The 25,059-nt window shown below is 37.4% G+C and overlaps 1 protein-coding gene and 1 pseudogene across 2 annotated transcripts; both read left to right on the forward strand.

Moving 5' to 3' along the window:
* The first annotated feature begins 1,773 nt into the window (after positions 1-1,773).
* LOC114524727 lies at positions 1,774-18,074 on the forward strand (annotated as a pseudogene).
* An 808-nt stretch (positions 18,075-18,882) lies between these two features.
* Positions 18,883-24,814, forward strand: LOC114524983 (transforming growth factor beta regulator 1-like). Of its 2 annotated transcripts, XM_028546240.1 has the most exons (13): positions 18,883-19,257; positions 19,556-19,616; positions 19,689-19,790; positions 20,381-20,451; positions 20,600-20,877; positions 21,513-21,623; positions 21,721-21,776; positions 21,971-22,117; positions 22,790-22,887; positions 23,018-23,169; positions 23,334-23,435; positions 23,645-23,800; positions 23,962-24,813. In XM_028546240.1, exons 1-13 carry the CDS (start codon positions 19,058-19,060, stop codon positions 24,123-24,125), a joined length of 1,698 nt encoding a protein of 565 aa, XP_028402041.1. In that variant the 5' UTR covers positions 18,883-19,057; the 3' UTR covers positions 24,126-24,813. The 2 variants fall into 2 exon arrangements, with proteins under 2 accessions (XP_028402041.1, XP_028402042.1); XM_028546241.1 differs by lacking the exon at positions 23,334-23,435 and having other exon boundaries at positions 23,962-24,814.
* Positions 24,815-25,059: the final 245 nt, after the last annotated feature.

The raw sequence follows: 25,059 nt of genomic DNA on the forward strand, positions 1-25,059 counted from the left end.
CTAGCCTGCAGGCATATGACTGCGACATAATGAACATTCACACACAAATTTATCTTACTTTTCCTCCTCCGGTGAACCTTCAACAAAACCCGTACTCCAGAATATCTATGATAAATGTACTATCATCAAACATATATTATGCTATAGCTATGGAAATATATATTTGACCTACTGCACATTAAGCAGAACTAATCATGATAATGAAGATCCCAGTATTATATAATTGAGTTGGCTTTGCATGCAGGCAAATATCCCAGTTTGCAAAAAAATAACTAAATCAGGCAAAAGGCTTTTTTCTAATCGATAAGACATACTTTCTTGTACATTCTATTTGTGGTCTCAGTCGCCGGTTTACAGCCTGAAAATTTTCGCCATAAACTGGCACAATATATTAGATACGTTTAAAATCATTTTCGGTTAAATCAGTTTTACCAAATTTTTGAGGAAGACAAACTTACAAAAAATTAACACTTACATGTTATAATAAAGTTTTTAACATTGTAAAGGTCATTGTCATGAAGATATAGTTCTGTAATTTGTGATTCAATACAAAAACTAAAAGCTTTTGAATAACTGAATGCGAGGAATCATTCTACGTATAGCCGCTATTCTACCTATGCATGCATGATATTATTTCAACACATAGTCCTACATGAGATGTAGAAAAAGCTACCATATCGATCTTCAAATAGCATGCATGCATAGATATATAGCCCTAGGTCGGTAGGGCTGCACCTATAGGACGGCAAGACTGTCATTGACTTTAGAAAAACGGGTATCGAAAAGCCTCAATGCATTCACCTTATTAATCGATATCGAAACAGTTTATGTTCTAGAATATGAAGATATTATTGATTTGCCTGTAGTCTTACTATAATTGCATGGCCTTGAATAACATCACAACAAAGGCTGTTCTAGGTCTAGGTCAACTTTTTTTTAATCTGATTTAATTGAAAGAAATACGTCACGTTGAGAAGATTTACTATCTCCGTATGCAATGACGTATTTGGGTTTCTACAGTATAGTCAGCTTACAGAAAAGCTTATAGCACTTTCAGGGTCATGTAGGTATATACAGTGAATACCAAATATAGGCTGCAAACTAAATGGTTGTATAAAAATGGTTATTTTTCATCATAAAACATTGTCATGAAATAAGGTTCTATATGAAATTGTAAATACAAATTGAATTATTGAAAAAATATGTACAACATGATATATGCAACGTGATAACCAACGACGAGAAAACCCTTATTTTTGGCACTAGAAATTTCCGTGACGGCGTAAAACCAATTCAGGGCTAGGTCAGTAGAGGTGAACATTTACGGAAAGTCGCGTCGTGCGTAAACTAATCCCGGACATTAGGATAAAACTGTCAGCGCCGCTGTTTTATCTTCATAGAGGACTGCGCATGACAACAACGGATGCATGCACTTGTTTAGTAAAACAGCGAAGAATCTTCGTTATACATCACACTTAAAATCCAATTTTTTTATCAACAATAATACAATATTAGGGTGTAATTAACACAATGGGACTTAAAAAATTGAGTACGCTCGTGGGTTATAAAGTAGCGAGCAAAGTCAGCAAACTAATAGGTAAATGCACTAGTTACTGACAAGAACGGTACCTTTTTTAGAAGTAGCAAAATTTGTTGACGTCAGCATTATTTTGTAATTTGATACGGTCGAAAATCTCGTACGATCTTGCATTCAGCCAATCAGAATCGAGCATTTATGATGCACCCTGGTGGTCGAAATCTCCGGCTAATCGGGTCAAAAAAAAATTGAAATTCAGAATCAGTCGACCGAGTTGTCGCAAAAGAGGTAAGCGGCCACTGCTGAGAACAAAACAAGACAGGATAACTAAAGAATGGGTCAAAGAAAGAATAGTAACGATTGCGAGGAGAAAATTAATCTTAATAATGTTGATGCGAGAGCTGTTCCTGATGGAGGATGGGGTTGGATCATCAGTTTTGCCGCATTTACTGTACAATTCATCATACTTGGAATGCAGAATCATCTAGGATTAATACACAGGGAACATTTAGAGCACTTTGGGGAAACCAAACTCAAGACAGGTAATAGAAAAATATATTCATGCATATAATATTAATCCTGGTGGACGTGTTTACATGGCCGTTCAATTATATATATTCTTATATTATTTTTAAAACCCATCAATAGCGCAGTTAGTCTTCGAATAGGATTTCGAAGATGTTACGAAATCGAAACATCAAACATTGCAGTTCATATGACGACATTTCCAATTTCGTTTTTTGTTGATTCCAATGATAGCAAACGTGTGCTTGTTGTTGCGGTGAAAGCTTTTCCCTGAGTCCGCGTTTAAAATATTTTTAGCGATAATGTCAATATGGAGGATTCCCCCGGGACATGAAAATTATTAATTTCTGAAATGAGATGCATTGAATCGGGAATGACAGGGAAAAGAACATTTTTAACTGTTGTGTTACACAATTTTGACAATCTTTTTGTTTCTTTATATCTCGCTTCGTGAACTGTCACTGTGATGAAGATAATTTGCATACATTTAATAAGCCACTGTATAGCATAATACTCGTTTGACAAACAACTTTTTGTACGATGAAGATTCTCGTGATAATTCTGGAATGGAAGGGAAAAACTATCATCGTAGGGAAGATTGCTTATGTGGAGTATCGACAGTTTGGGCATTTGTTCAGATAATTTTCATAAATTTCATCAGCAACATATTCAGATATTGAACGAATGACATATTCAAATTCTGACGTAACCTGGCATTGTGTCAAAATGTTCGCTTGCTTATCCAGTTATCCTTTACTTTATCAGTATACATGGGAAGGGAATAAATTCAATAAATGGTATTTCGGAAGATCCATATGTCATGCAAATGTAAAGCGAGTGATGGGCTTATATTACCAGTCGAGGCCTGCGAAAATAACCTAAATCATTTTCAAATTTTATCATGTCAAAGGCTTTTCCCTTGGCTTGGGTACTTAAGAACCCGAGCGATCATATGACCCAAATTTTTGAATTCATCAATTTTCCAGTGTTTCTTTGTAAGATTGCGCGTTCCGCCAATAGCATTGTGCTTGTGAAGTGAGTATAACAAACAAGTTATATCTCAGTCCCGTGACATGCAGCATAGGCCTAATAACGCATAGGCCTATAACGCATATGCCTAATCTTGGTACAATACAATCTTGAAATACTATGCCTTGTAACTCTCACTTTAGGGTTTAGTTAAATCTGAAATACGCAACTGATGCTAAAGCCTGTTTCGCACAAGTATTAATAATTATATTTCAGATATAAACAAGTCAAGGCGGCAACAATAATAATATTGAAGTTTATTTAGCGCCGTACCAAGCAAATGAGAGATTAACACCAGGCGATATTTTCGGTGCGGACGAAATCTTTAAACAGGTCTAGGAAAGTTCAATTCAGGTTTTAAATTGAAGAAATGGTTTGGAGACAGTATTAATGACATATATGCCTGTCAGCAGTTTACGTGTATAGTATAAACATTTTTAATTTAGCGCATTGCGGCGTTACATTTTACATTCTCCGGAATCTGTATTTTTCAAATCATACCAGCAGGAAAAAAAGTTTTAAGCACACTTCTCTTGAAGATGAAACAAACATGATTCGAAATGCATATATGATATCCACATATGGTGTTAATCTTAGGATACCTTGTATTGCACGTTATTGGTTGCGTTAGCTATGCCTAGGTTTGGTTTTACCATAACCATGGTATTCATTACCAAGATATATGCGCGAAGAGTCCTCTTGTCTTTAATTCTTAACTCAATAATAGTGAAAAATAGCAATCATAACATTTGATATATATTTTGTTTTTCATCCTTTGCGTTGGTATTTTGTACACCTATCAAATGACTATCAGGCTACAGCCTGCTTTTAGCAAATATTTATCTATGCCACCTGATGGGTTGACTAAACTCATCTTGCACATCTTGGTATTTTCAACTGGACTAAGTATAATTCTTGCAGTGAATTATAAATCAGGCTAGTTATATATACTTTCAAGAATGGAAATTGTTTCATTGTGATAGCAATTGTGATAGTTGTAAAGTTATTGCTAGTTAAAAACTCCAGGACGTGACGCATTCCATTTTTCCCACTAGGAATGCATGAATTTGATATTGTATATCCTTGTCAAGGACAAGGCAACAAGGTGAAGGTTGCGAGTGACATTCTTTCAATCAACACGTTCGTGATGCGGGGTTCATTCAATTAACTTGTTGACAGTTGACCATGATTTGATCCCGTAGGCTTGACTTCCTGGGGTGACCATAAGCTGATTTTACATTATGAAATATGGAATATTTTTTGTATAATGAATATTATACTACATGAGTTAGGTATTATTTTTAGAATTTACTTGCATATGAATGGGATATATACTCTATTTCCACTTGTGATTAAAAGTTCAAGTTTGCGTCTTTGTCTTCGATTGATGGTCGGTGGTCAGTCTTCCCTATATTATTGAGAAAAATATTTTTAACTATATTTAAAACACAGCTCTCAGAGAGCTTGAAATACTTCGGTGAGTGTAACCCTGGATGACTTGTTTTTATTTTACAGTTGTTTTATTGGCCATATTTTTTAAATGCGGCGCGTCAAACTGTCAAAGGTTATTGTGAATAAATTAAAGTAACGAATACAGCTGCTTTGCAGTTGTGAATTAATTCCAGGCATTGTTCATGCATCCAACACGTTCTAATCACGCGTAACCACGCGCATGCTATTCAAACCACGGATGTTCCGAAACTCATGGCAATGAAACAGTGCATGGTTGTCGATATACCAACATGCAGTGCATTGCGGTCGTACGTTTTTTGGGTTAGCTAAGTAGCTAACACGCGAAATCAGTGATACAATAACATAATTTAACTCTCATATTATATTTAGGACAATGAATGCGTTATATAACAGCAGTGGAAAGTGCATGAATGTAAAAGTTATCTTTATATGGTGCTTAAAACCAAAAACAATGATGACTATAACGTGCACATGCCTTCCAAAAGGCAAATCCAGTCGCCAGATTATCGGCGACTGTAATTTGAAGCTCAATTTGACGTAATTATACCAACCTTATCTGTACCATATAAAGAAAGGTATATAGGCCTTTGGCAGAACCGTCCATGCTGACTAAAAGACTAAACATTGAGACGTCTTTTAATCTATAGGAGTCAATGTATTAAACCTAAACCTGTTTATCATGAAATTCATTTTTAAGATATTCCAAGCATTTATGTTCTTTCCTATAACTGATCATGCATAGTCACAGAATTGTCTTTCAATATTTGGGAAGATATTTAGTATATAATATATATACGATAATTAGGATGCGATTCAGGTCTAAAAATTGTTGATACTGTCACTGATATTGTGTCAACCCAGAAACAGACGTGCATGGTGTTTTTTTTTAAATTTCCGGTCGTGCCCTAAAAGACACAAAGAAATCACTGCCATTGTAGAGAATTCGGGTATTTCGTAGACCACCCAAATATATTCAAGATCTAATATGGTTTAGCAAGAACTCTGTCAGTAAATAAAGGATTTTAAAGGGAAAATTGACACAAGGCGCCTTGGTACCAAGCTTCCAACGCAATTATGAAAACAATGCACATTTATACCAAATCTAAATACTAAAATATTTACCTTCAGGAGAAAACCATACTATGTTTTATGAGCTAGTGAATAAATCGTTCGTGAACACATATAATGCTTAAAGTGTATGACGCAAATGTCTTTAATCACTTATTTGATAAAAAAGTCTTTTTAACCCAATCTACATAAGACCAAGGGATTTTGGGCGAGTGTGATATTATCCTGATAAATTTTGGCACTGTTTGTTATTGTCAACGTATTTCAAAATTTCGTTTTTCGTTACGATTATTGAACGAAATCGTTTTATTATCTCAAATAAACATTACCCCCAGCATCCTGTTAGATGAAGAAAATATTGATCGCCCCATGATCTCTCTCTCACGTAATCGGATAAACCAGCATTTTGATGTTGCTAATAATAAAATTAATGCCCAGCTATACATTCAAGCCATTGACCCTTACGTTTGTTTTTCTGGAACTACAGGATTTCTGCTTAGTCAAACTTAATCTTAAAAATCATTCTGCATTTTCGTGTTTCTGGGGGGAGAAATGACTGCATGCATGCGCGTGATAATCAGTTTCATAACGAAGTTGTATAACATCCTTATACATGCATACATGCATGATCATACTGTTACTTTTTCGTTCAGTTCTGCTTTTATTCAGTATATGTGCTTTTCTAAAATGTTTCTCCATTTCTATATTTTTAGGATGGGTTAGTTCTCTTGCGCTTGGAAACATGTTCCTCTTCGCGCCTTTGACATCAGCACTTTGTGAGAAATTTGGTTGTCGCCGTGTGGGTTTCTTTGGAGGTCTACTGACGGTTATTGGTTTGTTAGCTTCATCGTTTGCTCCTAATTTATACACCCTCTACTTTACGTTCGGTATTGTTTACGGTATTGGAACATCCATGTGCTACTTTCCTACACTTCGTACGTTACCCTATTGGTTTTCAAGGTAGGTGCAACTAAGGATTCAATTTAGAAATCAGTAGCCAGAATAAGATATCAAACAACAACAAAATATAGCTAACTTCCTACAATCTAAATAAACTTGAACGACCTGTGATTGCATGGTGTATTAAAAAACTGAAATAATTGCAACTTTTTATGGCTTTTCAGTAATGTCTCTGTTAAGGCTTCTTTCCAGTTACGCGTTTTTCATACGCACGTACACGCACATAAAAGTCTAAATCCTTATAGATGTTATCTTTGAAAAAACTAAGCAAATTGCAAGAACTTAGTTTTCCGCATATTTTAGTATGCACTTGTAGGCCTAGACGTTAAATAATAAAAAAATAGGAGGATTTAAAATTTTCCGTGCGTGTATGTGCGTATAAAAAGCGCGTAAGTGCAAAGCAGCCCTTACTGATTATGCTTCTAGGAAATACGTCTTACTTTTCCTTGCGTTATGTGCTGAAATGCAACTTTCACAGATATCTGATTTTACATATTTGCGATTTTTTCAGTTACACCCAGTATAGAATATAGCTACGTGACCCCACGCATTAGGTGTAGGCGTGCGAACAGTGAAAGCTTTTCTCGTTGTTTCTTCTTCTTTGTTATAGTATATTGCAAAGCTATATCTAATGTGTTATTATTAACACTCGCATATATATAAGCATTAACATTTATAGGCCATTCAATACATGTACAACCTTTATTAATCATCCTGACATAAAAGTATATAGATAAAAATCATGCAAGTGCTGATATCGTGATTTTTTATGGAATATGTCTTCCGCCAATTGAATTCAGATTATAAAGTCTTGAAATTTGTTTTTTACCCTTAAAATTCCTGAACGGATTTAAAAATCTATATGAAATAGATCAAACGATTATACTTATTAACGTTGAAGCACGCATTTCATGGATTGGTTACGATTGCAAAACATTGCGGCGAGGGGTTTTTTAGTTGCTTTGGCAGACAAATTGGCGTACACCGCATGTTCCGGTCACCTTACATTTGACGCGGCGAGCTCTTAAATGACAAATTCTATTGGTGGTGATAGACCTGCAGTGTAATTGAGAAGCTGTAAAAAATTTGGACCTCGGTGTGAACAAACGTTTTCGCATTGCATGCTTATGCAAATGACTGAACAGAAAATTATGTTTCAAGATTTGCTTTTTATGGTTAAAACATAATTAGCTGCTGCAATAATATATACATTACAATCGAACTTTTGGGATCAAACGTTCACCTTTCTGTAATATAGCAGTAGATAACCCCCCCCATATAGCTAGCAAAGGGTGCCGACACAATAGGTTCACGTGAACAAAAATCACGATTCACGTGGACAAAGACCATGCATTTGCACGTGGGCATGGGTCATGGATCATGTGAACAAAGAGGTTAGATTCACGTGGACAGTGACCCTGAGGGATGAGGTGTTCCATCACGTGAACAGGGATCATAGAACATGTGAACAGTAGGAGGTAAATGAGAGCGCAGATACATATTTGATTAGGTATTATTTTAATATCGTATAAATCTGAGTAAGTATGCTATATGGAGTATTTCAATTGACAGATACAAAAGACATGGTCTAAAAAATAGTCCAAGCATTTCATTAAGTTTGTTCCTTTTTGCCTTCTGTATGAGGTTAGAAGTCTTAATTAAGGTGTCTTGAATATAAGTTCAAACTCTCTTTGGATTTTTTCGGAGGGTTTTCCGTATCCCAGCAGATCAAATGCTTCTTCGATTATTTCCACACCACCTCTCCCTTCGTCTTGGCTTCGTTGACCGATATCCACCAACTAAGCGATCTTGTTTTTACGTTTCTTTGAGTATGGCAGCGCGAATATTTGTTCAAATTCTGTTTTTGTGGGTTTGCTGTACTTAGCACATCATATGCTTCGCCAACTGCTTGCCAAAGCCTAGTTTTGTTTTCCTCTGCTTTGCCTCGTTTACGCAGATCCACCGACCAAGCGATCTGGGTTCCTTCTGCTGATTTTTTCAATTTTAATTTCCTCTGTATGAAGTTTATTAATGCTAGCCATAATCTCATCTCTGGCTAAAGTTTTCACTGTTGTTAAATCAACACCGTACATTTGTTTAAATGAATGAGTCATTTTAGCATGAGTAAATTGGTGCTAATAATTAAGAAATGTAAATGAAGGGATTTCGCACGGTTGAGCACATCAAGTTAGATCCTGTTTACACTGTACCCGATTCGCATGGTCACGACATCAGTTTACGTTGTTTTACCGTATATTTGTCCCCCAGAACTTTTTTCATTTGTCAGATCATGCTAAAGTAACCATGCCACCAAACGTTTGGAGGTGAAACTCCCGTTGACATGATTAATTTTGATGTCGTGACCATGCGAATCGGGACTAAGAGGCCACTTGGGGATGTAAATTAGGCGCTTGCAAAATTAAATGCGTGGGAAGAGCACGTTGTGGATGTACATGAGGCCGGCTAGCAAAATGATACGCATGGAGAGAGCATGTTGTGGATGTAAATGAGGGGCGTGCGAAAATAGACAAGCGTGGGTATGCTAAAGAGGAATGTGAGACCACATGAACAGAGTGTGCAAGTGGTGTGATTAACACGTCGTCCACGCAAATGAATAATCCTTGAAAGTAATTTTGTGGAATGAGCCGATGAGCACATGCGCATAACTGCTCATAATTGCTCTTAACTGCTCATAACTGCTCATGAGAACAAAACTATTAAATAGTATTAATATCAGATTTGGGTAGATTTTGAAGACAAAATGGGTTGCAATTTGGCGCAATGAGCGTATGAGCTTGTGCTCATAACTGCTCATAACTGCTCGTGGACACATGCTCATAGCTGCTCATAGCTGCTCATAGCTGCTCATAGCTGCTCATAGCTGCTCATAGCTGCTCATAGCTGCTCATAGCTGCTCATGAGTTAATCGGCTTCTGTGCTCATAAAATTCAGTTACTGCTCAATAATAAACCATTTTTACACAATCAGTCCTAAGGGAATGAGCTGCCAGTTTTGCGGGAAACACATTAGACGCGGTTACAATCTGCGCAGACACGAACGGGAATATTGTCCACTAAAACAACAAGAAAGAGGCATGTCTCGAAGAGACTCGGACAGTCAAGAAAGGGATTTGCAGGACGATGTCTCGACCACTTCATCTGTAAAGTCTGAAAGTTCGATGACGACTGACTCAGAAACTGAAGAAAAAGTGGATCCATGGATACCTCTAATAGAAGAAGCAAAGCAAAAAAGTAATACAGATTTTGAAGAAATGAAAGAAAGCCTTATAACAATGGCCTGAATGAGCAATCTGCTAAGGAGAAAGCTTACTCGAATATTATGCCTATACTCCAGAAAGAATTGGAAAATATTTATTTGGAACGCCTTCTGTGGATGAGACAACTAAGGAAAGATCCAGTACATAAGAAAATAATGCACACAAAAGATGCGTTTGTTGAAAATGACGATTTTGATGCAGAAGAGGCAATAGAAGCTGCTGTTGATAAGAGAAAGTTTCTTATTAAAAGGCTTTTAACTTGAGATACAGATAGCGATGATGATGATTAGAAATAATGATTTACTAAACCATTCTTATAAAGAAACCATGAAAAACGAACAAAAAGAGATAAAAAACGATTTAGAAGAAATTATTATAACAGAAAAATAAATGTTAAAATCGTTATTCCAATGATTGTCTTTGTTATTTCGTTCAACCAGTATGTTACTTTTCTGGCCTAATACTAGTAATAGTTTAATTTCGATTATTAAAAATTGGCAATGAGAAGTTGAGCAAAATGAGCTATGAGCAACTAATGTGAGCAGCTATGAGCAACTAACATGAGCACCTATGAGCACCTATGAGCGGCTATGAGCAACTAATGTGAGCAGCTATGAGCAGCTATGAGCAGCTATGAGCGGCTATGAGCAGCTATGAGCAGCTATGAGCAGCTATGAGCAGCTATGAGCAGCTATGAGCAGCTATGAGCATGTGTCCACGAGCAGTTATGAGCAGTTATGAGCACATGCTCATACGCTCATTGCGCCAAATTGCAACCCATTTTGTCTTCAAAATCTACCCAAATCTGATATTAATACTATTTAATAGTTTTGTTCTCATGAGCAGTTATGAGCAGTTACGAGCAATTATGAGCAGTTATGCGCATGTGCTCATCGGCTCATTCCACAAAATTACTTTCAAGGATTATTCATTTGCGTGGACGACGTGTTAATCACACCACTTGCACACTCTGTTCATGTGGTCTCACATTCCTCTTTAGCATACCCACGTTTGTCTATTTTCGCACGCCCCTCATTTACATCCACAACATGCTCTCTCCATGCGTATCATTTTGCTAGCCGGCCTCATGTACATCCACAACGTGCTCTTCCCACGCATTTAATTTTGCAAGCGCCTAATTTACATCCCCAAGTGGCCTCTTAGTCCCGATTCGCATGGTCACGACATCAAAATTAATCATGTCAACGGGAGTTTCACCTCCAAACGTTTGGTGGCATGGTTACTTTAGCATGATCTGACAAATGAAAAAAGTTCTGGGGGACAAATATACGGTAAAACAACGTAAACTGATGTCGTGACCATGCGAATCGGGTACAGTGTAAACAGGATCTAACTTGATGTGCTCAACCGTGCGAAATCCCTTCATTTACATTTCTTAATTATTAGCACCAATTTACTCATGCTAAAATGACTCATTCATTTAAACAAATGTACGGTGTTGATTTAACAACAGTGAAAACTTTAGCCAGAGATGAGATTATGGCTAGCATTAATAAACTTCATACAGAGGAAATTAAAATTGAAAAAATCAGCAGAAGGAACCCAGATCGCTTGGTCGGTGGATCTGCGTAAACGAGGCAAAAGCAGAGGAAAACAAAACTAGGCTTTGGCAAGCAGTTGGCGAAGCATATGATGTGCTAAAGTACAGCAAACCCACAAAACAGAATTTGAACAAATATTCGCGCTGCCATACTCAAAGAAACGTAAAAACAAGATCGCTTAGTTGGTGGATATCGGTCAACGAAGCCAAGACGAAGGGAGAGGTGGTGTGGAAAATAATCGAAGAAGCATTTGATCTGCTGGGATACGGAAAACCCTCCGAAAAAATCCAAAGAGAGTTTGAACTTATATTCAAGACACCTTAATTAAGACTTCTAACCTCATACAGAAGGCAAAAAGGAACAAACTTAATGAAATGCTTGGACTATTTTTTAGACCATGTCTTTTGTATCTGTCAATTGAAATACTCCATATAGCATACTTACTCAGATTTATACGATATTAAAATAATACCTAATCAAATATGTATCTGCGCTCTCATTTACCTCCTACTGTTCACATGTTCTATGATCCCTGTTCACGTGATGGAACACCTCATCCCTCAGGGTCACTGTCCACGTGAATCTAACCTCTTTGTTCACATGATCCATGACCCATGCCCACGTGCAAATGCATGGTCTTTGTCCACGTGAATCGTGATTTTTGTTCACGTGAACCTATTGTGTCGGCACCCTTTGCTAGCTATATGGGGGGGGGTTATCTACTTATAGCAATATAAAAAAATATGGTCGGTAATATCGTTAAGCTAATTCAATAAACAGATATATGAAAGTCAAGGACTGATTTAAGGACATATTTTTAATTGTATCTTTATCCTCAACAAAGTTAGTTTGGATGAGAATGCATAGCCATATAGCGCGTTTTAAAAATTTTAGAAAAGTCGGATTATTGATGACGAAGCCAAATAATTGCCTACGTTTCTTTACATAAAGAAGAATTAAATAGGCTTTTTAAAATGCAGATTGTAAGATTTTCAAAATACCCCCTGGACATAATAGATGCATCGTTTTGGAATTTAAAAGACAAGCATTTATCACATGTGAACCGATTCCAATTTTATTTTGTCTGACTACAAAAAAATCACTCTTGCAAAACATGTAGAGCTTCAGACATTTCCGGCGTTTATATATAGTTAGCAATTCAATTAAATTACGTATATATATATATATATAGATTTATAGAATGTCTCGGTGTTGTGCAATGTATCGACAGATGATTTTTAAATCAGCGGCTACAAATCAAATATAATATGCTCCAATTTTCTCCACCATGTAAAAAATATCCACCGATGGATTACTAAATATTTATGCATGGGCATATATAGCCATAGATATATACCTATATAGTAGGTAAAGCTTTAGCTGTAAATATTTATAGTATTTCCTCTCACAAAAAAAAAGGAAATTGAACAAGGGCAAAAATGGACTGATTTGAAAGACTCACTTCAGGCTATATATTCAGTACTATTTTTATATTTAATTTGATTGAATTTTAAATCATGCACATGCAGTAACAATTCAATCGAGAACTATGTATATAAGTGTGCAATTATTAATTTGCAAAGCTAATAGTTCGTCAAATAAAAGGAATTATGTTTTTTATCTTGATTTAAAAAAGATGAATCAGCATGTTTGCAGCAGGAACTTTATGGTGACCGCCTCCTCGGCCGCCAAAAGTCATAGCTAGCTGTGTTTGGGCATGTGCACGGAAGTTGTTAATTAACGTGGGCAAATGAACAAATCCGAATAATGATAGTCCGCCATATTACAGATATAATTATTTTTTCCAGTTTGAATTCAATATGGAATCTAAAGTGTTCTTTATAGTTTTACTGATTATTTTCTGCAGTCAACGTAAACAATTTTTCACCAGTTGCACAAACTCCCACCACAGCGATTTACCTGCATTTAAAAATGATTTAGGGATTGCCGGATAGGTATAAGGAAACACTGTAGGTCAGTGTAAGGGAAAGGTAATGATAGCAGTGAACATTTTTAACAGTATGAAAAAATTTTCTTATACTACACGCGAAGCGGTCTCACCATGCACGTGCGTGACGACGGCGCCTTTAAATAGTTTGCAAAATAGGATTTCCTTCCGGGCGACGACGTTGGAAGTTATGATTGCGCAAACTACTGGCATAGTACAAAATATGGACTGGACTGGTCTGGACTGGACCGGTCCATATTTTGTTTCTCTGGACTCAAAATTGGACTCAAAATTGGACTCAGCTAAAATTTCAATAAAGCGTGTTTCAAACTTAGTGTTGTTGTCATGTAATCGTAAATAAACTTAAACCCGGACAGAAAAATTCGCCTTGACAATGCTTTTTCGTTTGTTTATTTCATTTTTATGTGCAGTCATAGTCCCTTAAAGGTCAAGTTATTGTCATTCGGGATTTTAAAGCGCTTGAAGAATCAAAATAGGTCTACTACCAGCCTTTACAAACTCAGTCCGGGCTGAAATTTTAGCCTGGTTTTAAAATAATTCTGACGTGTCATAACACAGCCCGGGCTGAAACTTGCCATGTAATTGAAAAATACTTTGGCCCCGGTTTGCCCGGCTAAAAAGACACCATGTAATCCGAATGTAATCAGCCTTTTATTGCATATTCAGCAAGAGCTTGGTCTTAATTGAAAGTTTATTATAATATGATAAAGGTTATAGGAGTAAGAATTTTAAATCCTACACTAATATATAAAAAATTGACACATATACAGTATTCATATGAAACAAAGAGGTATTATATCGACCTCGTTTTCATTGTCTATCCTCTACGATGTTATATTTATTTCGTTGAATAATTATGCCAGGCGAACTCATGCTACACAGACGGCTTGTTTTTTGTTGTGTTCTATTAAATGAACAATTGCAAGAGTACCAAGATGAGTAATTGCTCGGAATATGTCCATGTCATGATAATAAAGTCTGAAACACGCTTTATTGAAATTTTAGCTGAGTCCAAATTTGAGTCCAGAGAAACAAAATATGGACCGGTCCAGTCCAGACCAGTCCAATCCAGTCCATATTTTGTACTATGCCCAAACTACTGCACAGCCTGTTACTTGGGTGGACAACTTGTAAGCTTGTAGTTGTATTAAAATACAGATGAAACAGCCTGTTTCGCTGTAATGGTTATTGTAGTCAAACTAGTTTAACTTGATTATATAGTTAGTATAGTTGTAGGAATAATGCAAACGCAAATTATATACGCTAATATTATTGCCATATTGGCGAAGGAAATTGTGCTTGCATGCCCTCAAGCTATTCTTCATTAATATATCCCTGAGCTATATATTCGGGTTGATGATAAATTATGTCTCGTCCCGGATACCGCATACCGGTATCCATATCGGATACCGCATGTATACAGCCGATGGATCGCGGTTCTGGTTTCGAGATTGTTGCCAGGCTGGCTTGTATGATCGCGGGAATGCTGGGACTCGATGCTAGGAAAACGCTGATGCAGACAATTCTAATTAGTACTTCTCTCAGTTCTCTGAGGGTGCCGTTGAGAACTTATATATTTTCTCATTTTTATAGAAACCTGGCACTAGCGAACGGTATAGCAGCATCTGGAAGTGGAGTCGGGACAGTGGCAGTGGGTCCACTTCTACAACTGCTGTTGTCAAATTTCGGTTGGAGAAACACCCTTAGAATTTTTGCAGGTTTTCTTGTCATTCCTACCCTAGCAGCTTTAGCATACTGTTTACCAGAAAACCGAAGGAAATAAAAGAAACAACAAGATCAAAATCGTCGACTTTTCTGTGTTGAGAAATCCAGCCTTTATGGTTCTTTGTGTTGCCATGAGTACTTTTATGTTGGGTTATTTCGTTCCGTTTATACACTTGGTAAGTGTTCGTATGTAATATTACATGTGCTGTAACCAGCACACCTCATCGAATGACATTTAAGAATTTTTCCAGGAGCGTTAAGTTTGTCTTCTGCGTCCGTTAAGCGAAGGGTATGAGATTTTATTTATGGTAATGTTCCTCTTCATTGCAGCCTCGATATGCACAAGATTTAAATGTCGATCCTGACAAATCGTCGAACCTCGTCGGAATCATGTCGGTTGGTTCAACATTTGGCCGTCTATTCTTCGGCAAGCTTTCGGATCATCCTCGCGTCAATCGACTTTACTTGTACCAACTGGCATTCTTTTGCATTGCTGTGATACAAACATTAGTTCCTCAAATAACGAACTTCGCCGGTTTTGCTATGTACATGGTTTCGTTTGGTGTGTTTGACGGTTGTTTTATTGTACTATTGGCGATAGTCGTTAGCGATGTAGTCGGCATAGATAAAGTCTCGACTGGAATGGGTGTTAAATTTTTCTTCATGGCTATCACAACATTCGTCGGCCCTCCATTAGCTGGTACGTTATCTGTTAAGTTATACCTTGCAAGTCCTTCTTTTAATGCGCATAGTACCTGCATTGTTACCATACGGATAAATATATTATAGATTTAATCAAAGCCTTGTTCAGTATAGTCTTTCGTTCCAATATATGTCGGGAGTGGTACCTACCGTCGTTAAAGCTATACTAAAAATCGCTTTCGTGAGACTAATTTCGTGGTGAAATACAACATTAATACTGAATAACAAACGTATATATACTGTATGCGTTCAAATAGATCATTCTGACTCATTGTCTTGTTTCCGTTTAGGATGGTTGGTCGATGTGTCTGGTTCGTACGACTTAGCATTTTATGCGGCTGGTGGTAGCGCTTTTGCAGCATTTCTTCTTCTATTCCTCGTACCATGCCTCATGCCACATGATATGCGCATGCGGAACCGGATGTCATTCGATGTTGCTATAGAAGAGAAACCTGAGGATGAATTTATATACGAGAAAGAATGTCCATTCGGTGGTGGTTACCCTGAGATCAAGACAGAAAACATCAGCACTCCCAACTTGGCCGGTTCATCATTATTATCACCTCCTGCTCTTAAACCACAAAGAAGTTTACTATCCGTTCATTCCGCTCTTAAGGCACCAAAAAGTACGCTATCAATCCATTCTAGAGAGCCTTCATTACGTGCAAGTTGGTTGGAAGTTAGTTGTGCTCTAGCTGGCGCTGATCCAAGTTTACTCCCTCCAGAAGTCATCCACCGAGGAAGGTCAACCCCGAACTTACATGTTGTTGAACGCATGACGACCGTTTGATCAACGGTATAACTGCTTACGGTACTCGGTGCATTTCAAGGTTCTTTCGCTCGGCGTCCTCGGCTTTTACTAAGAATTACCAGAACTTTAGAACTTGTTGATCGTTGATTTTTAGCTTGATGCCGTGTGGTTCTACACAATAAGCACGATTACAGCATTGTGTTTCGTTAATATTTATTGACGATTTTCGTTCTCTAAAAAGTTATGTGTTCAGAGAAAAAAATACGAAAAACATTGTCAAAGTCAAGACATGACCAATTACAGAACATATCGGATATTCAGTGATGCTACTAACTATTTAATCAAATTTTTATTGCAAATTCTTTCCGGACACAGAAATCTATTTCATATAAATGCAGCATGCATGCTGATATCATCTAATATATATATATATGGAAATACAAAATCGTTGGAAATTCACAAGCAATTATTCTGCCTTACCCTGGGATCCGCCACTTCACCTGGCGAAGGTGTTCCGACCAGGCTAAGTCTGGTCGGTACACCTTGCTTCACCTGGTTCAAACTGAGGTGTTCCAACCAGGCTTTTCATTCAGAAACTTTCAGGTCTTCCTCGTATATTGAGCAGAATGAGAGAAATTAAGAATCGGTGTTATGAAACGCTATAGAATGCAATGCACTCGCTATAGCTACACAGAATTTCATTTCTTGAAAAATCACCGTGTATATTTATATAAACCTTTATAAAACGTCTGCGTTATGACGTACTTTCGGAGTTCGGACAAAACATGCTTCTGCATGAGTGGACAATGCGCTCATGCAGTTGGCCAACCAGCCGAACCAGGAACGAGCTTTGCCTTCCAACAACGTCACAGGGCAGATTTTTTATACAGGTCTATAATATGGGCTTGCTGTAAACTGCAGACAACTGCGGTGTTAAATTTCATCAAATTTTGTCACAACTATCTTTTCACTTTACACTTCTTCCACTATATCTTCTTCAATTTTTGTATCATTGCCTTCGTTCACTACAACAATTTCACTAATGCACTTTTATTCGATGGAATGAAAATATTAGGAACCTTCTCCAACTGTGACTAATGAAGTATTTTAATGTTGATTGACATGTGGCATGCATGCTATAAAGTTTGTTAAAAGAAGAAGTAGACAAAGGTTGGAGCGATCTTAACTGTTCACAGCGTAAAGATATTTCCAGTAATGTATCTAGTTGCATTTGGAGTTTGTACCTAATATATACTCAAGAAAAATGAAAAAAGATAGACATTATATAGATTAGTAAAAGTAGAAATTATTGATATTTTGGGTCAGGTGTTTATACGTAAAAAATCCATACGCAGAAAAATAATTGCGAAATGTGTGCAGACAAAGGACAAAAGAAGATGTGAAATGAACAGACTATATCTTTAAAAGATAGATATAAGATGTTAGATGTGGTTGTGTTCGCATACTCGTATAAGTACAATTTTTGAAAAAATGAAGTTACTTGTTGCTGCCGCGGCCCACAGCAAGCGAACAAAGCCGCAGATCCCTAATTGACAATTGGGGGTACAAATAAAAATCTGCCTTTAGCACATTGCATGACGGTAACAGTACTTTCTTGTGTACATATTTTATTAGGGTGGGGGGACCGAATTTAAGATAGTTTCTAACTTCCTAGCGATGGCTTCTACATACAGTCATATTGCCTCTTCCACCAGTGGTTCCTCCGAATCATTCAGGCCGGTTGTTCAAAGCTAGGTTAGCGCTAACCCTGGGTTAAATTTTACTCAGTTGTTTTGGTTTATGTGCTTCTGCACCGCTGTTTGTCTCAAGACTTTACAAAATAAGAATTAAAAAGTTTGAAAAAACATGTTCAACTTCATAAACGAGCGTTCAACTTCATAAACTTCATTTGAGTTAACCCAGGATTAAACTAACCGGCTTTTAAACAACCGACCCCAGTTGTCCAAGTCTCCAAGTACCCTACGGCCCACCATTCCTAAATTGATTCTTGCCGTCAAATTGATCAAAAAAGAACAAGGGTTTCAAAATTCAAAAATGATAAGAGTCAGTTATCATTTATTGGTTATAATCACTGACATATGACGCATAAGCATTCATTGACAGGTTGACTAGGGTGTTCAGTGAACGCCTATCCGAGTCTGACTCTTCCAAGTTCCACAGTCCCTACAAAGTGATGAAAATTGATGACGCAAAGGATCATGGGAATCGACTGAAAAAGCTGGTATCGAAATTAAAGAATTCGCTGATCGCTCGGCTCCTCCCATTAGGTTTCAAACAGGCATACATGAAGTACTTCAAAATAAATGAAGATTGAAGAAGAAAAATAAAAAACTTTTAAAATGTAATTTGTGGAAATTTTAATTCGTTCGATTGTTTTGCAGTTATTATCAGTGATGGATTATGAGTTTTAGGCAGAACTCTACTGCTGTTATAAAGAATTTTGGCTAAAAGATAAAATATGGCGTTAAACAGCGGACCTTCTTCGTCACACAATGTGACACCACCTTTACCATTTTTATCAATGTCAAATGGAGAAGATTTGGGGTCGAATAACTTATTTCCATCCTTGTCACACGTGAACAATGATGTTAGTAATACAATGGATACTTTGCCTGTTATTGCTTCTAGCGAGGAGCAAAATTCATCGCCAGTTCACATGTGAGTATATATCTTCAGTATATGATTACACAGTATTGTAGTAATTTATGGTTTAAAGCGTTCAAGTAACTAAATCGTAATTAAGATATTACTGTATTTATTAAGGAAATATTGAGACTGGTTCCATTTTATACACTCCCCTTATTAGGGAAGCTTCAAAGAGCCATCTTTCTTAATCTTTTCCCATAGGAGTTTTTGAATTCTGACCCCTTTAATCTCTTTTTTCTTTTAAACATAATTTTTGCATAGTTTAGATTGTTCTTCAGCTTTGACAATAGTAAATGTTGTTACTGTATAGGAACCAAACAAAGCAAGATGAGATGTATCCTAAGCCTAAGGCTGTTGTTGAGCCACCAAAGGTAGACTTGGTTTTGTGTATTTACTCACATGGAAGAAATTTGTTAACAAAATTTTATTTTATATGCATTAAGAGAATGCCTGGACATCATCATTCACACACAAGAGAATTAAATCTCATAAAATATAAGAAGAAGTATCAACGTTTAAAGAAACTTGTCAAAAGACTGATATTTGTATGTACATAAACTATATATCCCATATATAATATCAATAGCTTATTAAAGCAGCATTCATGCCTGTGACTGTATCTAATCATAATGTTTTATCCTGCTACTAATAATGGCAAAGTTGAATTCAATTTTCCTGCTACGATGCACACATATATGTTAACCAAGGCTTCACATACTGTTTTTATTCCGCCTGGTTGTATATGCAAGTATTAGCAAGGATGCAGGTTATTATATCCTAAATCTAAATGTGCAATGCCATAAAAAAGGCTCTCAAGTGCAGCTCTCATACTGTACATTCAGGAGGTAATTGATGAAGTCTGGTCAATGCATGAATAAACTTTAATGTGTTATTTTGTTAAACCTTAATTTGACTTCTTGGGAAGGCTCGTTTGGGGCTCCTCAGAGAAGGGGTAAAATAATTCCCAGTAGTGGTCTGCACCTTCACACACCTGCCCTTGAAATCAGAGCACAGATGTCGTTGACATTGTTTTATAGTTCTTCATTCTAATACTCTATGTGGATGACAAACACCACTGGCCTAGTTTATACACAAAAACTAACTACAACATGTCCGTAAACTATTTTTTTTTAAGGAGAATGCTGCAATTGCAGATGAGATAGTGCAAACAGATGCTAAGTTTCAACGTGCAAAAGTGGAACGAAAGTATGTCCTAGCTATATAGCATCCTTGTAGAGATAACAATTTCATAGAAATATTGTTTTACTACACGGTTAGAAAATCAATATCTGTCCTTATATTATTTGTTGACAACTTTACATGTTAAACAAGGCTTAATGGTCTTTTGCCACAGGTTCTTACTGAAACAGTTGTTGGAGTATCATTCAATGCCCCGTGAACCACTTCCACCTCCAATGCAAACCTTTATCCCACCACCTCCTCCTGAGATCCTAGTCCACCCTTCACCCGAAATCCAATTACCTCCAACTATTCAACAGTCGGCAAAACCAAAAGCAATAAAAGTCCGCATCAAAAAAGTCGCCCCACCAGCGAAATCCAAGAAAGAAACTGAAGTCACTGTTGCTGCTACAAAAGGGACCATACATGTGGAAGAAACAAAATCTAATGAAGGTTTGTCATGTCTTGTAGTTGTTTTTTTGCCGACCATCGCCGTGTTCCAGCAGTATCAAGAGGATTACGATTCACGACGCGGCCAGCTTGACGATGCGCTTTTGAGACAAAGAAACACCGCAACTAGCAACGTCGAGCTGAGTCAGCTGACCGCGTTACGGTTCATAAACTCCCTAAGTTCGATACACACAGCCATAAGTATGACTTCAGTTGTCTTTTTCATCAAATATATAAAGTGCTTTGTGTTTAAAAACATTGCTCAGTTTCAACTCTAGACGTCCATTGGGCAGGTCAATTTTAGGGCCTGTTTATATGACCCCGCCTAGCCGGGACGGGACAGTTTCCGAGATCCCGCTTGTAATACAAACACTAATTAGTGTTTATCTGACCACTTTTCAATCCCGCATAGGCGGGATCCCGGCAAGAAGTGCCGGGATATTCGGAAGCTGAGAAAATACACCTGCCTACGGGTCGAGCAACATTCCAAATATATGGATAACGCACTCCTGCACGGAAGAACCATTCGATTAATATTTCATAAAATTACAACAGTAAAACGACTGTTTAAAATCTTTTGCGTGTTTCACTGAAGCTTTAGTGCCACTTTCTTCGCTAACATATATTTCGTACTTCAGCAAGTACTTCGCCCCAGGACGCCAAGGGCGACCCTCCAGTTAAACCAAAGCGGAAGAAACCAGGAACTGCAATAAAAAGAAAAGTTCAGCCAATACCAGTGGACGCAAAGGGTGAGTGGTAATGAACCTGTTCTGAGAACATACAGTAAGTTACATAACAGTTGAAGCGACTATGTATATATAATTAATATTTATGTCTAATTTATAGGTAAACCTGTGTTTCCAATTGTTCTTGGCGGATTAACAGTTCATAGTTTGGGTGATGTAAGTTAGGAAAGTTGATATATTCACAGTGTAAATGTCCTGGTTTTACACTTGTGCTATTTTCTCTTTCTGAGAGATTTTAACGTGTGCAAATAGGACCAAGTCAGGTCACTACTATTTTTCCTGTATGACTATAGTATTGGCTCTCTTTGCCTTGGAGTGTCCGCCCATGGTAATAATTTGATGTATTTTAGATTGTTTGGGATCGACCTGGTTTTCATTCGGAGCGATACATCTGGCCAGTCGGTTTCTGTAGCTCACGGTATTACCCAAGTATGAAAACACCAGACATGAAGTGTATCTACACGTGTAAAATTTTAGATGGTGGTTATGGACCTACGGTTAGTTTACGTCGTATTGTTAGATCATAAAACTACATTTTAACGCATTACCAATGTTGAAAACCAAGTGCAAAGATCACCTAATGTGACTTTCAGGGCCGTGGGGAGAAGGGGGGGGGGGTGCGAGCCTTCTAGCACAGAATACCTAACAGAAGTAGAACTCCTGTACTTTTTTCGTAAGTGTGATAAGTCATGATTCGTCACTTAGCAAGTGCATTTTTTTGAGGAAGTCACCCCCCTCCCAATGTTTAAAATCAGGCCATTTTTAGTATTGGCAGGGGGGTGACTACCTCAAAAAAATGCACTTGCTAAGTGACGAATCATGACGAATCACACTTACGAAAAAATAGTATAGAGTTCTACTTCTGTTAGGTATTCTGTGCTTCTAGCGTGCACTGCTGGAGCTGATACAATAAATGACAACACCAAACTATAATACATCACGCCCATTTTATCAGCAAAACGTAGACCCTCCCATGCAAGTATGATGTGCTTCCTACACTCCTCCTGACTTTATGAAATTTTGGGTTTTAAATGCACCACCGTAGTTCAGATGTGTAAATGTTGTTACTGTGCTCATGAAGGTCTAGGGCTACTGGTAGATTTGAGTAAAATCTTACTTGACAACAAAATATTCAGGCGTGTGACGTCAACATTATTGATGTTTTTTAGTTTGTCATGTCTCCTGAAGATGACTCTGAAAACTCAATCGAGGCTTCGTCTGCTACAGCTTGCCACTGTGTTGTATTAAAGGCAATAAATAAAGCAAGGTACTCGTGGCAGCATGTTCCATTTATTTGAACTAAAATTTTTGTTGTAAATATCAGCTCGAATTCGAATTTGACAAAGTGAACTGGACACTATTCAGCATATAAATACCCTGAAATGCTTTAATTTCAGAGGAAAAGAAGCTACTAACACAGGCTCCGGTCCAGAATTCTTTGGATTCTCCCATCCTACGATCCAGTATCTTTTACAGAGTTTGCCCAATGCTCGTAAATGTGCCAAGTACCAATGGGTGAAGTTTGAGCTGCCAAAAGGCAAAACATCAGGTGACCCAACCCTGTCACATTCTCTGCTTCACATGTGACGCAAAAATAATTTTTGTAATGACAAGAGTCTAGGATATTGTTTTATTCTAGTAGACTAGTGGCCTTCGCTGATATTTTATAAGTTGCATGATTTTGTACAATTGGGAATTATATTCCTACTTTAGGAAAATTAGGGTCCAACTCCGCACCAAATGACGATGGCGTAACTAGCAGCGATCAGCAGGAACGCACGCAGACAAATTTCGATTCCGAAGAAATGTTCAAAGGTATACGAAAGAATGTATTTAATGCAGTATAGCTACAAAACCTGCAAACTCCACGGGGGCTGTCTTTTCAGTATTTTACAATAACTTACAACCAAACTTAGGTCAAAAGCTTTTTCTAATGCAAAACTTTGTATTTTGAAGCTGCCGTTGTCATCATTTTCAGAGCGTTAATTAAACCCAAGTTTCGTTTCGTTTATACATTTTCCCAGAATCTTCAATGGACGAGTCTTCTCCAAATACGATGCGCAACTTAACGTTGACAAGTGCAGCGTCGAATATTTCCGAAGTGCCTTCGCCTGGATTTGACAGTGACATGCTTGGATTCCAACTCAAGTCGACAAGCGGCGATCCAAGTCTAGATCTAGGTATCAAGTTTGAATAGCGAATGTAGTATAAACCTTCAGTATTCAGAAAATCTAAAGTTTGGAATTGAAAAAAATAGACTCCCTAACGGAAACATGCCCGAAATTTGTGAACTTCAATAGCCAGGGGCTTAAAAATTTGCTTGAACTTTTTGTGTTTGTAGGAACACCAATATCACCTCCGCAAAGTAGCCTTTCATCCCCACTACAGCTGTCACCAAAAATGAACGCAAGCACAATGTCTCCATCAGCCAGTTCTCAACCATCTTTCATCATTCCACCGAGTTCTCCGTTATTTCATTTCGACGACGACGGATTACCTGATTGACGAATATCCTGCTGCATGAGGGGGATGAATTCATACAACCAACGAAGTTAGGAAATAACAATCTAGACTGAGGGAGTGGAAACTCTTAATTCTTTCCCTACCGTGTCATTGTCATGCATTCTATATACGAGTCTATCTGCTGTAACTGTTTTGTATAGAAGCTAATGATTGAAAATAGTTTTCAATTCTTACAATCAACTTTCGCTTATCATGCGATGCCATTAGATAGTTTAAGCGATTAAGCATATAAGTTTTTTGGAATATCAGAAAACTTGTAAGTTGTTGACGTTAGCGAAAAATGTGGGATTATTTTTCACACTTTTCCACCAAAATGTGTGGAAAGCATGTCAGTGGTAGTTTACAACAGATTTTGCTGTAAACTATCAGTTTAATTTCACAGCAGAAAAAAATACGATATTGCTTAAGTCTCGAGCTCTCTCTCTGCTTAATAAAACAGATGTCCCATAAACTATCGACATCGGCAATAAAGGTTACAATAACACATAGCAGAGAATAGTGTCAATGGATAACCCAGCACCTTTGCTATGCCGTATAGTTGCATGATTCAGGCCGAATGCATTGCTTTTGAAAATATGTATCTCAATATCCCAGACATGAATTACTTCCCTCATCCAATGAGGAAGCGTTAATGAGAGGATTCGAAAGTAGCGTTGTTGTTTTTTTCCTCCATTTTTTTTGTTTCGTATGGTCGGCAAGACATCAAACAGGAAAAAGATGGCGCTTCTTCGGGGAATTTGGGGTAAATCGATTCATTCGACATCAGCGTGTCTCAAACAGAACTTTTGGGCAGCTGGGCATGATAGTGCTGTCAACAAAACATAAATTTCATATAAGTAATTCACATCCTGAAAGTCCTTTAATTCATATAGAGATCACTTTCACTTGGCTTAAACTAGTGACTCCAAATGGACGA

The sequence above is a fragment of the Dendronephthya gigantea genome, unplaced genomic scaffold (assembly GCF_004324835.1).
Source record: "Dendronephthya gigantea isolate DGI-Jeju-01 unplaced genomic scaffold, DenGig_1.0 000032F, whole genome shotgun sequence".
NCBI classification, from domain to species: Eukaryota; Metazoa; Cnidaria; class Anthozoa; order Malacalcyonacea; family Nephtheidae; genus Dendronephthya; species Dendronephthya gigantea.

Excerpts from the sequence above, each read along its gene's own strand:
- LOC114524983 (XM_028546240.1), top strand. The coding sequence starts at position 19,058 with ATGGCGTTAAACAGCGGACCTTCTTCGTCACACAATGTGACACCACCT. Across the intron at positions 19,791-20,380 it reads TTGTCAAAAGACTGATATTT|GAGAATGCTGCAATTGCAGA; the intron begins GTATGTACATAA and ends TTTTTTTTTAAG. Across the intron at positions 21,624-21,720 it reads AATACCAGTGGACGCAAAGG|GTAAACCTGTGTTTCCAATT; the intron begins GTGAGTGGTAAT and ends TCTAATTTATAG.